At 45.1% G+C, this 15,641-nt stretch overlaps 1 protein-coding gene across 12 annotated transcripts in view; it reads right to left on the bottom strand.

Annotated features, from left to right (window-relative positions):
* Positions 1-15,641, bottom strand: part of ATG13 (autophagy related 13) — a 49,639-nt gene that overhangs the window by 14,025 nt on the left and 19,973 nt on the right. For 11 of the 12 annotated variants that reach the window (XM_073348218.2, XM_073348221.2, XM_073348220.2 and 8 more), the window contains 4 exons: positions 6,404-6,444; positions 3,797-3,893; positions 3,378-3,476; positions 2,176-2,269 (listed from right to left, as the gene is read on the bottom strand). In XM_073348218.2, coding sequence (XP_073204319.1) covers positions 2,176-2,269; positions 3,378-3,476; positions 3,797-3,893; positions 6,404-6,444 — 331 coding nt within the window. The remainder of the gene's footprint in view (positions 1-2,175; positions 2,270-3,377; positions 3,477-3,796; positions 3,894-6,403; positions 6,445-15,641) is intronic. The other variant, XM_073348217.2, reaches the window with a different exon arrangement.

The raw sequence follows: 15,641 nt of genomic DNA, 5'->3' as shown, positions 1-15,641 counted from the left end.
TGATGTGAGAGGGGTGGGCCATCCATGGGAATCCCACCGCACCAGGTCTGTCTCCCAGCTTCCTGGAAGCACAGTTCCATTGGAATCACATTAGCAGGTACAATCCCTGAACACTTTGGTGTTCTCCACGGAAAATACAATGCAGGGTAGTCTGCATCTTTTCTAGTAAACTCTACAGGGCTAAAGGGAGGAGGATGTATTCCGCCAATCTTGTGTTTACCCCCTCCCAATACATGGATGCCTAGATAGGCCTATTGAGGTCCAGCAGCAGAGTGGCTGAGCCTCCCTTCCACTCAGTAGGAATGTGGGATGCAGCTTGGGGGGGGAGGCCACAGTCTGTATGTACAGAATCCAGTGCACAGACAGGTCTCAGTACCTGATCTGGACTTTTAGATGTTTATAAATATATAAAGAGGGTTTGCCTTTTTTCAATGTATGTTGTCCCCTTATAGTGCCTTTTTAAATGTTGCCTTTGGCCAGAAAGATTGACAATTGCTTTACATCTGATCATATTATGTATGTAAATTATAAACCATGGAGCACTGGTACCAGAGGCTGCTGTTAGTCACCAATCCTCAAAGCACTGATGGTTTCATAGAGAGCTTTTCTTCCGATATTAGGAAGCTTCATGCCCTCCAGAAAGACGACCGGTGGCAATTTATTTAGCACCATTGTTACTATTATGTAACTAACTCTGGCTATGAGTAACTGACATAGGGACCAGTACAAATGTTCTCATGAACATTAATATGTATTAACACCATTTATTGAAAAGGCAGAGAGCATGGGGCTCAGCCTCAAACAAGTCTCTTGTGCTGGACATCTAACAACCAACAGCTTTACTCGCTCAGACTTACCATGAGCACTCCCTCTCTGATTCAACATTGCTGGGTGAACTGGTCATCAAAATATCAGTGAGGCACAAGAGAGGCCTCTTGAGATGGATTTATTACTACATTTATCAAAATTAAATATATTTACTAGTAGTTTGTCAGATTGATCACCTTGAGGCAATAAGTGACCCCAAAGCAAACTCATTCAAATGAGAAAAACGTTCTCAAACTGCATTTCACTCTTGACCATAGTAACACAGACACATCAGAAATGGACTAGAGATCTTAAAGTTCACCAGAGATACTTAATTTTGTGGACAACTGGACTGAATGTTCTTGAACTTCTAAAGCTACAGGAAAACAGATAATCTGACCAAGCTTTAGTCAGAGAGCTATAGAAATTACAGACAGGAAAAAAAGAATGAATCTGGTTGAAAAGGGGGCAGAAGACTGCTAGAAATTTTGAAGTTGTTTTCATTTTGTAGGGTTCAAAATGGACCCATTTTCTGTTTTTTGCATTGTTTCCAGAGATATTTGAAATGAAAAATGTTATGCAAATGTTTCCATTTATTGCAAACTGCGTTTGCAGTAAGAAAATGCAGATTTAAATAAACAAAAATGGATAAATTTTTAAAAAGTCTCTAAACATTTTTTGCAAAATTTTTTATAGACATTTTTTCATGAACAGTTAAAAAATGATGAAAAAGACCCTGTAATGAGTGGAAAATTTCAACGAGCTCTAGAAAAATTCCCATATAATTCACACCAAGGATCAATGCAGAACTGTTCCCCATCAGGTACTTGCTAGTGTTTGTCCAGTCTAGTTTTAGATGCTCCAAGTGATAGGGCTTTCACCCTTTCCTAGAATAATTCCACAGCCTAGGAGACTGCAAAGTAAGGTAAGTCTTCTCCTGATATTCCTGAGAGTCTCCCTCCCAATTTGAGGCTATTACACCTTGTTATATTGCCTGGCCTTATCTGAATTCATTTGTCTCTTTGTAGTGTTTATCCCCTGGACATATCTGTAGACTGCCGTGTTCCTCTTCAGTCATTGCTTAGCCCAGCTACACAATTTAGTTTTTGAATCTTTCCTCATAAATCAGTCCCTTCTGTCCCATGAAGTCTTGTTGGAATTAGCATCCACCTGGGTTTTACAAAGAGGGGAGCAAGGTCTGGGCAATACATATGTGTAAGTAAACAAATTTTAATTACAGAGACTGAACACACAGCATACTGCTGTTAGACTGTACACCTGCTACTTCAGAGGACATATGCTGAGCTGCACTAAAGGGAATTAGTTGTTCAACTTGCCTTTGGGACTGAGGAGCTCATTTTCTCCTACCTGGGATGGAGGGGAGGTGGAGAAAGAGGTAGTGCACACTTCCTGGGAGTCTTCCACTGATGGGTATGCTGCCCCATTGTCCTCACCAGTCGTTCTAGAGCAGCAAGAAGAGAGAAATTTCATGATAGGAATATTCCATAAGCCAAAAAGAAATAATGAAAAGTATTCATAGATTCCAAGGCCAGAAGGGACCATTGTGATCATCCAGTCTATTGAGTGAGACTCAGATGCTGCAGGAGGACAGAGTATTTGGGCGGAGCTGAAAGAAGAATTTACGAAGGGGCTCGGATTCTTTCGTTGGCAGGGCTGAAGAGAACACTGCCAGGAGTTTAAGTCCTTTGGGCTTTGAACTTTCCAGAGGTTCTCCCTGAAGAAGGAAAAGGTGCTTCCTCTTCCATCTGGTTTCTTTTTCCAAGAGAAAAGGTTTCGATGTACTGACCAACAGACCCAGCTTTGTTGCTGGAGGGATAGCTCAGTGGTTTGAGCATTAGCCTGCTAAACCCAGGGTTGTGAGTTCAATCCTTGAGGGGGCCATTTAGGGATCTGGGGCAAAAATTGGGGATTAGTCCTGCTTTGAGCAGGGGGTTGGACTAGATGACCTCCTGAGGTCCCTTCCAACCCTGATATTCTATGAAAAGAATCCCTGGGACCAAATACCAAATATTGTGCCATTGCTCTTGATTAGATCATCATCACAGGAATTTTAGAGAAGGCAAACTTCATGCACTTATTTCCTCCATTCTTACTTACATATGTACCCTGCTGCTGATGAAAAATCTCAACCCTGTGGGCTTTCCCACAGTGATACCCACCTATGTGAATTCCCACAGATGCATGCTTCCATGACCCCAGGTTCTGTACCAAGTGTCTTGCATGATAACTGGTACACTTTCCCTTCTGTACAATATGCAATCAGATAACTCCATCACTGACACAAAGGAGATTGCACCCTGACTGCTAAATGATCTAGAATGTTACAGCAAGGAGTTAGGACCATTGAGAATCCTCTGAGGCTAGCTGCACTCAAACCTCTAAACCTGAGGGGGAAATGCTGCCTTTCCTTACATGCTCCATTTCTAATAAGAGTGACACTGATCCTGCAGTCCTCCTCTACGCCCAGTCAGCAGGTACTAGAGAAGGCTCTGTACTTGGGCATAAGAAAGCCTTCATTTATAGCCCATGACCACACTCTGTTTCCTCACCTGTAATTGCACGGGTGCATGGGTGAGGAGCTGGGGTAGGGACGGTCCACAAAGTGATCAATGATAATCCCCATGATAGGTGGGGTCCTCTCAAACTGCCTGTAACACAACAAGCATATGGTGTTATTCATAAGACTGGCTTCCCCTCTCTACTGCGTCCCCACTCATTCCCAAAGAGTCCCTTGTATCTGTTAATGGGGACCAGAGCATCACCACAATTCAATCCTGCAACTCCAAGCATGAACCAGTGACATGGTGTTCTGGAGTCTGGCTCAGGGCTACCCAAATACTCCCCCTCTGCAAGACCTGAGGATCCAGGAGGATGTTTAATGTGGGACTACCTAAATTGGAATGAGGAAATGTGAGGTTTAATGTTGTTTTCTTGGAAGATGCTTTTTGGGCTGACCACATTTCCTTACCTGGTTGAAATGAAGGCCAGGTTGATTCTGTAGGCACAAGACAGAGTGATGGTGCCCAATGGGGTACCCACTGTTCCAACACGGACTGTCTGGAAACCTAAAAGGGGTAGAAGAGTGGTTATCAGTTTCACTAGCTTCTTATGATGGTCATAAAGGTTGATTATTTCTATTCCATACACCCGGTCTGGATTAGATCTTCCTAAACTTGGTTTCATTAATCCCTCCATTTTGAGCTCTGAACAAAAACACGAAGGAAAAACAGCAGCAATATGTTGTCTTGTGGTATCTGTCTTACTGTCACCCTCACCTGCTTCACTGCCTGCAATTCCAGTCCTGGCCCCGCACATAGCTTTGCTAATGCCCCTCTTTCGTGAATGGCATCACCTACTGCTGTTCCAGTCCTAAGCCACACAGATGCACCTCAGTTCTACTATTTCAGTCCTGGACTGCTAGAGTAGAAGTGACCATCATCGTGAACATTCTCAAAGTTCTAAGGATAGGCCTCCCTGGACAAGGGTTATGCCTTGAGTCAGTAGAGGGCTTCTCATGCTAGGGGTAAGGTTACCAAGGGTAGGGATCTATGGGCTATGGTTAAGCCTGTGGTCTTTAGGGATCCCTGGCCAGGGTTGCTAAGGGCCCAGCTTCCCAGGCTGGAGTTAGGGTTTCTAAGGGTTGGCCTCTCCAGACTAGGTTTAGATCTGGGTTCAGTGGAGCTCCCTGGGCTGGGATTAGGATTACTCAGGGTAGGCATGTCGGGGCTAGTGTTACGCCTGAGGTCAGTAAGGCACTCCAGGCTGGTGTTACTAAGGTAGTGGTCCCTGGGCTAGGGTGACCAGGTGTCCGGTTTTTGACCAGAGCACAGAGCAGAAAAGGGACCCTGGCGGCTCTGGTCAACACCACTGTTAAAAGTCCGGTCGGCAGTGCTACGGAGCTAAGGCAGGTTAGTCCCTATCTGTTCTGGCTGGCACCATGGCCAGCAGGTTTGGCTCCTTCGGGGGGGGGCACAGGGCTCCGCATGCTGCCCCCTGCCCTGGCTCTGCACTCTGCAGGTGAGAGCAGCGCGTGGAGCCTCCTAGCACCCCCACCTAGGAGCCGGACCTGCTGGTTGTTTGCTGCTTCCAGGGCGTGCACAGCATGGTGCCAGCATAGGCGCGGGAAGTAGGGGTGTGGGTGCTGCTTCCCGCGCCTATGCCCTGCTCCTGGCCCTCCGTCCCCACAACCCCTCACCTCAGCACCTCCACTACTAAAAATGTTCGAGCGCCACTGGGTGCCAGGACAGGCACGCAGCCTGCCTTAGCCCCCCCTGCTGCGCCACTGACCGGGAGCCACCCGAGGTAACCCTGCGCCCCAACCACCTGCCTTGAGCCTCTCCCCAAACCCAGAACCCCCTCCCGCACCCTGAATCCCTCATGTCTGGCCCCACCCCGGAGCCCTCACCCCCTCCCACACCCTCAACCCCCTGCCCCAGCCCAGTGAAAGTGAGCGAGGGTGGGGGAGAGCAAGCCACCAAGGGAGGGGGAATGTAGTGAGCGGGGGGCATGGCCCTGGGGAAGGGACAGGGCCTCAGGCAAGGGGCAGGGCTTGGGTGTTCAGTTTTGTGTGACTAGAAAGTTGGCAACCCTACCCTGGGCTATCACTAGGCTTGGGGCTTGTAGGGCTCCTCTGACCAGGGTTAGGATTACTAAGGGTAGGGCTCCATGGGCTAGAATTAGGCCCGTGGCCAGCAGGGATCCTCAAGGTAGGGATAGGGTTACTAAGGGTATGACTCTTCAGGCTAGAGTTATGCCTGCGGTCAGCAGGGCTTCCTAAATTAGAGTTAGGATTGCCGAAGGCAGGGGTCTCCAGGCTAGGGTTAGGATTACTAAGAGTAGGCATCTCTGGACTACAGTCACGCTTGGATTTAATGGGCCTTCTTGAGCTAGGGTTAGGGTTACTAAGGGTAGGCTTCCCCAGGCTAGGGCGACACCTGGGGTCAGTAGGGCTCTCTGGCCTAGGGTTAGATTACCAAAGATAGGGTTCCCAGGCTATCAATAGGCTTGGAACCAGTAGGACTACACTGACCAGGGTTAGGTTTATTAAGGGTAGACCTCTCTGGCGTACATTTAGGCCTGGGAACACTAGGGTTCTCCATGCTATGGTTAGAGTTACTAAGGATAAGTATCTATGGGCTAGGGTTATGCCTGGCATCAGTGGAGTCCCCAGGCTAGGGTTTGGGTTACTAAGGGTAGGGATTCCTGGGCTAGGAGGAGTCCTGTGGCCAGTAAGAATCCTCAAGCCAGGGTTCAGGTTACAAAGGGTAGGCCTGAAGCATAGGGTTATGCCTAGTCAGTAGGTCTCTCCAGACTAGGGCTAGGGTTCCTAAGGGTAGGCCTCTCTGGGCTAGGTTTACAGCCTAGGATTAGCATTACTCACAGTAGGGATTCTCAAGCTAAGGTTAGTGTTAATAAGGCATAGCTGTCATTTTGTAACATCCATTACAGATAAAGCAGAACAGAAATTACTTGTGAACTGCAGGCCTGGTCTCCTTATAACACTAGGATACTATTACAAAACCTGACAATTTGGGAGAGAGACATCAGCTAGTTTATGTCCATTGCACAACCATACCTTCTCCCAAGCCGCTCAGCTGCACTTCCCCAAAGTATATCCTACGAGGGAAAGAAGAGAGATAGTACATCAGACACAATCTATCCAGAGGCATAAAACTAAATACATTTATACTCCTTATTAAAACCATAAGGAGTGGAAGGATCAGAGCCATCTTTCCTCTTTAGAAGGTACATTCCACGTGGCAAATCGTGCTCGGACTGGCTAGAAAGCCTGCTCCCAAAGAGTCTGCCAGCCAAATGGCTAATTCCATCCCATCAGATGAACACATACAGTATTGTTTGAGGAAGGAGAAGGAAAAGGAAAAGACAGCAAAAGCATCTGTTGTAAGCTGGGATAGGATCTGATCAGAAAGGAAAGAACAGATACTTAGACATATCAGAACCCACTTCCTATTAAAAACATGATTTCTTTTTTAAAAAACCCTACCAACTGGCTCAGTGACCAGTCTACAGATCCATGGAAGACTGAGACTCAGAACTGACTTGGGATTCCAGGCCTGGGGAGCTGCCTATTCCGAGTCCTAGTATTGGTGCTTATCTTACTACATACAGGACACTAACTTGATGTGATGGGGTGTTCACACCACACAAACCCTAAGGTAGCCCTAAAGGGACCAATTAATCTTACTGGCTGCACCTGGGGGAGAGTCAGGCTTGATTGATAAGCACTAACTGAAGATAAAGCCCAGGTGTCCAGGAGCAGGCTGGGCTTGTAAAAAGTCAGGAAATTGAGAGCAGAAGGGGACTAGGTGGGCTGGCCAGCCTGCCTGGACGTTGGAACTGGGCTGAATGCTGGTATCTGGCAGAAGACTCTGAGCCGCAGGAGTAGTCTGGTGGTGGAGGGCTGTCGCTGGTGCTGGTCCTTGGCTGCAAGTTGAAACTGACAATGGAAGCAGGGGGAGAAAAAGAGAAAATCTCCTTGGACTATGAAGGAGAAGCAGCGGGGGACAAAGAGTGGTCTCAGAACAGGGGGAAACGAAGTCTTGATATGTCAGGATTTGAAGAAGGAATGCACAGAAATGAAAAACAAATGCAGGATAAAAGTCAACATTTCATAATTGTCAAATAAGTGAGAAGATGTGAAGGTAAGAGATGTTCACCACTTTTCTTTATCCATTCCATTTTCAGGGGGTTGTGACATACAAAGAGCTAAAAGAATGCAGGGCGGAGATCTATTGATAGACTTTACACATCAGGAGCAAGTTGAAAAACTTCTTGAATCTGTAAGCTTAGGGAAAATGAAAGTTACTTGTCAATTGCCTAAATTCCTGACATAAGCAAAAGGGGTTATGTAGGGAATACGGTTAGGATTCTCTGAGGATATCACAAAGAGTACAGGCAAAGATAAACTATTGTTTGTTAAACAGCTACTTAGGAGAGAGGCAGAAAACTGGCCATCTACAGAGGGATCAAGAGGCATAACACTTAAAAGTGGGGTATCAATATTTCTGGGTTAAACCATATATTCCTTCCCCCGTCTTCTGCCATGAGGTGCTGTAATTGCCACATACAAATGGCTGTCAAAGGTTTGACTAAGGGAACAATGAGGTACAGTAAATGTGAAGGAAGTCACACAAATGACAACTGTGTAGAAAGAACAGAACCTAAATGCAACAATTGTGAGGGAAAGCACAGTTCAGAATATAAAGGATGTTCAGTAGCAGAACAAGTTAGAGAAATACAAAATATTTAAATAATTTAAAAAGTGTCATCTGCGGAGGCTACGAAAAGATACCCAAATGCAGAAAATAGAAAAAGAAAAATACTCAAGTGAGAGAAAAGATATACAGGTGCAGCAGAACACATCTCTAGTCAGGAAAGAGAACGAGCCCTGGTCTACACTAGTAGTTGAGGTCGAGTTTAGCAGCGTTAAATCGATTTAACCCTGCACCCGTCCACACGATGAATCCCTTTTTTTCTACTTAAAGGGCTCTTAAAATCGATTTCTCTACTCCATCCCCAACAAGGGGATTAGTGCTGAAATCGGCCTTGCCGGGTCGAATTTGGGGTAGCGTGGATGCAATTCCACGGTATTGGCCTCCGGGAGCTATCCCAGAGTGCTCCATTGTGACCACTCTGGACAGCACTCTCAACTCAGATGCACTGGCCAGCTAGACAGGAAAAAGCCCGCAAACTTTTGAATCTCATTTCCTGTTTGACCAGCATGGCAAGCTGCAGGTGAGTGCAGAGCTCATCCGCAGAGGTGACCATGATGGAATCCCAGAATCGCAAAAGAGCTCCAGCATGGACCGAACGAGAGGTACGGGATCTGATCGCTGCATGGGGAGATGAATCTGTGCTATCAGAACTCCGTTCCAGTTTTCGAAATGCCAAAACATTTGTCAAAAATATCCCAGGGCATGAAGGACAGAGGCCATAATAGGGACCCAAAGCAGTGCCGCATGAAACTTAAGGAGATGAGGCAAGCCTACCAGAAAACCAGAGAGGCAAACGGCCGCTCCGGGTCAGAGCCTAAAGCATGCCACTTCTATGATAAGCTGCATGTCATTTTAGGGGGTTCAGCCACCATTACCCCAACCGTGTGCTTTGACTCCTTCAGTGGAGAGGGAGGCAACATGGAAGCAGGTTTTGGGGACGAGGAAGAGGATGATGATGATGAGGTTGTAGGTAGCTCACAGAAAGCAAGCAGAGAAACCGGTTTTCCCGACAGCCAGGAACTGTTTCTCACCCTGGACCTGGAGCCAGTACTCCCCCGAACCCACCCAAGGCTGCCTCCTGGACCCGCCAGGTGGAGAAGGGACCTCTGGTGAGTGTACCTTTTAAAATAGTATATATGGTTTAAAAGCAAGCGTGTTTAATGATTATTTGCCCTTGCATTCGCGGCCAGTACAGGTACTGGAAAAGTCTGTTAATGTATCTGGGGATGGAGCGGAAATCCTCCAGGGACATCTCCATAAAGCTCTCCTGGATGTACTCCCAAAGCCTTTGCAAAAGGTTTCTGGGGAGGGCAGCCTTATTCCTTCCACCATGGTAGGACACTTTACCACGCCAGTCCAGTAGCACATGGTCGGGAATCATTGCAGAACAAAGCATTGCAGCGTATGTTTGCTGGCGTTCAAACAACATCCGTTCTTTATCTCTGTTATCCTCAGCAGAGTGATATCATTCATGGTCACCTGGTTGAAATAGGGTGCTTTTCTTAAGGGGACATTCAGAGGTGCCCGTTCCTGCTGGGCTGTTTGCCTGTGGCTGAACAAAATGTTCCCCGCTGTTAGCCACGCGGTGGGGGGAGGAGTTAGCCACGTGGTGGGGGGAGGCAAAATGCGACCTTGGAACGAAAGCACATGTGCTATGTTAACAGCAAGGTTTACTGTGAAAGAGTGTACCCATTGCTCTATAAAATGTGTCTTTTTAACTATCACTGTCCCTTTTTTTTCTCTCCACCAGCTGCATGCATGTGTTTCAAGGATCACAGGATCTTCTCCTTCCCGGAGGCTAGCGAAGATTAGAAGGCGAAAAAAACACACTCGTGATGAAATGTTCTCTGACCTCATGCTGTCCTCCCACACTGACAGAGCACAGACGAATGCACGGAGGCAGACAATGTCAGAGTGCAGGAAAGCACAAAATGAACGCGAGGAGAGGTGGCGGGCTGAAGAGAGTAGTGGCGGGCTAAAGAGGAGAGGTGGCGGCAGCATGATGAGAGGAGACAGGATTCAATGCTGAGACTGCTGGAGGATCAAACTAATATGCTCCAGCATATGGTTGAGCTGCAGAAAAGGCAGCAGGAGCACAGACCACCGCTACAGCCCCTGTGTAACCAACCGCCCTCCTCCCCAAGTTCCATACCTCCTCACCCAGACTCCCAAGAATGCGGTGGGGGGGGGCCTTCGGCCACCCAGCTACTCCACTCCAGAGGATTGCCCAAGCAACAGAAAGCTGGCATTCAATAAGTTTTAAAGTGCTGTGTGGCCTTGTCCTTCCCTCCTCCACCACCCCACCCAGTGCTTCCCTCCTCCACCACCCCTCCTGGGCTACCTTGTCAGTTATCCCCCTATTTGTGTGACGAATTAATACAGAATGCATGAATGTGAAGCTTACAGGGAAGTAGAGTGAACTAAGGTGGGGAGGGGTTTATCAAGGAGAAACAAACAGAACTTTCACATTGTAGCCTGGCCAGTCATGAAACTGGTTTTCAAAGCTTCTCTGACGCTCACCACACCCTCCTGTGCTCTTCTAACCGCCCTGGTGTCTGGCTGCGTGTAACCAGCAGCCAGGCGATTTGCCTCAACCTCCCACCCCGCCATAAACATCTCCCCCTTACTCTCACAGAGATTGTGGAGCGCACAGTAAGCAGTAATAACAGTGGGAATATTGGTTTTGCTGAGGTCTAACCGAGTCAGTAAACTGCGCCAGTGCGCTTTTAAACGTCCAAATGCACATTCTACCACCATTCCACACTTGCTCAGCCTGTAGCTGAACAGTTCCTGACTACTGTCCAGGCTGCCTGTGTGTGGCTTCATGAGCCATGGCATTAAGGGGTAGGCTGGGTCCCCAAGGATAACTATAGGCATTTCAACATCCCCAACGGTTATTTTCTGGTCTGGGAAGAAAGTCCCTTCCTGCAGCTTTTGAAACAGACCAGAGTTCCTGAGGATGCAAGCGTCATGTACCTTTCCCAGCCATCCCACGTTGATGTTGGTGAAACGTCCCTTGTGATCCACCTGTGCTTGTAGCACTATTGAAAAGTACCCCTTGTGGTTTATGTACTCGCCAGCTTGGTGCTCCGGTGCCAAGATAAGGCTATGGGTTCTGTCTATGGCCCCACCACAGTGAGGGAATCCCATTGCAGCAAAGCCATCCACTGTGACCTGCACATTTCCCAGGGTCACTACCCTTGATATCAGCAGATCTTTGATTGCGTTGGCTACTTGCATCACAGCAGCCCCCACAGTAGATTTGCCCACTCCAAATTGATTCCCAACTGACTGGTAGATGTCTGGCATTGCAAGCTCCCACAGGGCTATTGCCACTCGCTTCTCAACTGTGAGGGCTGCTCTCATCTTGGTATTCATGCACTTCAGGGCAGGGGAAAGCAAGTCACAAAGTTCCATGTAAGTGCCCTTACGCATGCAAAAGTTTCGCAGCCACTGGGAATCGTCCCAAACCTGCAACACTGTGCGGTCCCACCAGTCTGTGCTTGTTTCCCGGGCCCAGAATCAGCATTCCACGGCATGAACCTGCCCCATTAGCACCATGATGCCCACATTGCCAGGGCCCATGCTTTCAGAGAAGTCTGTGTCCGTGTCCTCATCACTCTTGTCCCTGCGCTGACGTCGCCTACTCGCCTGGTTTCGCTTTGGCAGGTTCTGGTGCTGCATATACTGCTGGATAATGCTGGACAATGTTTTTGCCCCATTAGGCATTGGCATCTCAACCCAGAATTCCAATGGGCTGTGGAGACTCTGGGAACTGTGGGATGGCTAATCACAAGTGCAACACTCTGGAAGTCGACGCTAGCCTCAGTACTGTGGAAGCACTCTGCTGAGTTAATGCACTTAGAGCATTTTGTGTGGGGACACACACAATCGACTATGTAAAAACGGTTTCTAAAAAACCGACTTCTATAAATTCGACCTAATTTCGTAGTGTAGACATACCCTGAGAGAATTATGGGAGATTGTGTATTGCTTGTAGGTAAAGGGAAGTTTATAACATTAATTACAGAAGTAATTAACTGCATCTTGCTGATGGGTGGGGGGGGAGCTGAAAAGATTAAAGTCATAGCAAAAGCAGTAGAAAAATATCTAAAGATAAACAACCTCTTGATTGACTGCATTCATGTGATTTTTAAATTAAGGCAATAATACAACCTAAACAACCTGGTTTTAATGATCCTTAGTTGGAATGCACATGGACAAGAATTTAAGAAAGCCATCTTTGAAATGGGAAAAAAGCCTGATGTAACATGTGTGCAAGAAATATGGGTAATAAGTAAGCTTATGTTCAAATTTACCAGGATATGATATACCCTGGAGAGATTAAGAGGCTATAAAAGAGGGACTTAGTTTCTGCATATCCGTTTTAATGTAACTAAGGTTTGAATATAATGCTACTGAGATTCCCATGCAGAACAGAAACCATTAAATACAGATTTATAGTGTTTATACAGTAGAACCTCAAAAATATGAGCACCAGAGTTACAGACTGACTGGTCAACTGGACACCATGTGAAACCGGAAGTAACCAATCATGTAGCAGCAGAGAATTTAAAAACAAAAACACAAAAAAAGCCAAGTACTGTACTGTGCCTGTATTGCATCTTAAAGATAAGCACATCTGGGCTACTGGTCCCCACCCTACCCACGGGAGACAGCAGAGCAGGAGCATTGCTGGGGTCTGCGCAGCTCTCTCTCAAACCCCCAATGGGACAAGGTGCAAACTCATGCCAGGGCTGACTAGGTTGCTCAGCTGCTGCTGAGTCCTGGCTTTGAGTGTCAGCTACTGGATCTGGAGCCTAAACGGCACTTTGTTCAGAGTTACAAACATTTCAGTTACGAACAAACTCCATTCCCAAGGTATCCATAACTCTGAGTTTCTACTGTAATCCAAATAAACTATTTTAGAATTAGAAAAAACAGTCAAACAAACAGTCATAATTTGCAGAGACTTTGATAGTCATACTGAGCTATGCGGAGATAAGAAAATTGATCTAAATGGTAAATGCTTAGAACAATTTGATATGCATAACCTGGTAATATTGAATATAGGAACACCTACTAAATTTAATTTAATGGATGGATCTTTTTCAGTTTTGGATTTGGGAACCACAGCAAATAATACATAGTAAATGCAACTGGGAAATTCATAAAGATGACAGAATAGGAAGTGATCACTTCCCTATGCTGATTGAGTACCAAAGCCAAAGAAATGTAGAAAAACACAGAGCTCCAAGCTGAAATTTTCAAAAAGCTAACTGGGGCCTTTTTAAGATATAAATGTGATGAATATTTATGTAGTAACTGTGCAAGTGACAACTTGGGAGAATTCTATAACATAATAAAAGGAATTACAGCAGCAACTAATCTGGCCATCTACAAAACATGAAATTGCCTACAACTCAGAAATCCCATTCCCTGGTATAATGAAGATTGCAAATTAGCAATCAAGGAAAGAAATAAGGCAGACAAGCAAGCAAAACACACAATGAACAGTAAAGACTTAATGAATTATAAAAGATGTAAGGTAGTAGCGCAAAGGATTATCAAAAAGACAAAAAATTGGAAAAATTTCTATAGGAAATGATACAAAGATTCTCAGCTTTCAGAAATATATAAGCAAATTGAGTGCATGGAATTCAAAGTAAAAGTAAACCTATACCTGATCTTATTGGAAACAATGATATTGAGGTCTCCAACTTAGGAAAGGCAGCCATTTTAGCAAAAGACTTCCAAAAGGTCAGTAGTGATATGAATTAAAGCAATGAGTTTTGTGAGAAGAAAAAGATGTACTGAGAAAAACGGTGACCAATTAAATGGCTGGAGAGAATATACTAATGGTGTGCTAAACAAACATTTTAAAATGCAGGAGCTTATTGCAGCCATTAGAAAAAGGAAAACTACAGCTCCAGGTAAAGATAATATATATAATGAAATGCTCCAGTACTGGTCAGAAGGGAGTTTAAAGATTCTATTGTGGTTATAGAATGATATATGGGAAAAAGGACTGGGGCCAATAGCATAGAAACAAACATTGGTAATACCAGTTAAGAAACCAGGCAAGGATCATACAAAACCTGATCCTTATGGGCCCACTGCCCTCATACCATGAGTGGGAAAAATCAAGGAAAAAAAATGATAAATTTAAGGCTTGTGGAATACTTGAAGAAAATATTTATAAACTAAGTATTATAACTGAGATACAAAGTGGTTTCAGCAAAGGAAGATGTACAACTGATCATATAGTGAGACTAGAACTGGAGGTACAAAAAAGCATAAGGACTAAGAACTCTATGGACATCGAAAGAACTGAGGACTTCTTGGACATCGAAAAAGCATATGATATGCTATGAAGGGAAGGCCTCCTATATAAAAATAACCAAAATTGGAATTAACAAAAGAGGACATGTTGGTGGATAAAGCACTTTTTAAGGGACAGAACTACAAAAGTCAAAGTGGGAACAGCTTTAACCAAAACCTACAAGCTTACAAATGCAACTCCACAAGGAGTATTGTTAGCCCTTCTTTTTTTCCATTATGATAAGTGACCTCCTGGAAAGTGTGCAGATGGGAATAAGTATTTCCCTTTTCACAGACGACTGTGCTATATGAACTAAGCATAAAAGACTTGAAATAGCTGTGGAAAAGAAAAATGAGGCACTCCAGAGAATTTCCAAGTGCAGAAATTATTGGAGATTTAAATTCTCACGTGCAAAAACTAAGGAAATGTTTTTAATTTGGAAGAAAATTAAGGAAGACTGGGACTTATTTCTTTATGGTGAAAAAATTCAGAACAAAAGTTTTGTTCCTAGGAATAGTGCTTGATAAAATGTTAACTTGGAAAGGTCACATAGATAACACCACACGAAAATGTACAAGTAGGATGAACTTACTTAAAGGCGTAGCTGGAAACAAATGGGATGCAGATAAGAAGGTATTGATAATGTATAGTGAAGCATTGATAAGACCAGTTTTAGACAATGGATGCCAAGCTTTTGGTTCAGCCTCAAAAACAACTCTTAGACACCTAGAACTGCTCCAGGCCCAAGCTCTGCGACTGGCATGTGGTGCAGTGTTTACCTCAGTAATGTGTGCTGCAACTAGCCACTGAAGAGGGACCTATCAATCCAAGGATGAAACTATTAGATCTAACCTTTTGCACAAAGGTAAAAGGGAATCATGAAAATAGAAGTATGAGGATTGCCGGGAGCCAAGTAGACAAAATGATATGGATTGCCACACATTTCCTCATACTAATCAGAGTAAAAATGGGAAAAAGGAGATATGTAAAAAAGAAATATTGAGAGAACTAGAATTTTTTAATCATGGGAAATCAAATTACAGCTGCAGTTATTCCCCATTTGTGGATTTGGAATTGTATGTAAAAAACCAAACCAAGAGAAGAAAAAAATTCACACATTAGGACTAATCAAATTTCTGAATTTATTTAGAAAAAATGAGGCCAGCTTTGCCAAATCTATGCAGACAGATCAAAAGATGACAGCATGGGTAGAGTGGAAACAGCCTTCTGTGCTCCTAGTCTTGGAATCCACAAAT

The sequence above is a fragment of the Lepidochelys kempii genome, chromosome 6 (genome assembly GCF_965140285.1).
Source record: "Lepidochelys kempii isolate rLepKem1 chromosome 6, rLepKem1.hap1, whole genome shotgun sequence".
Classification (NCBI taxonomy): Eukaryota; Metazoa; Chordata; order Testudines; family Cheloniidae; genus Lepidochelys; species Lepidochelys kempii.
This window is presented reverse-complemented; position numbering and strand designations above follow the sequence as displayed.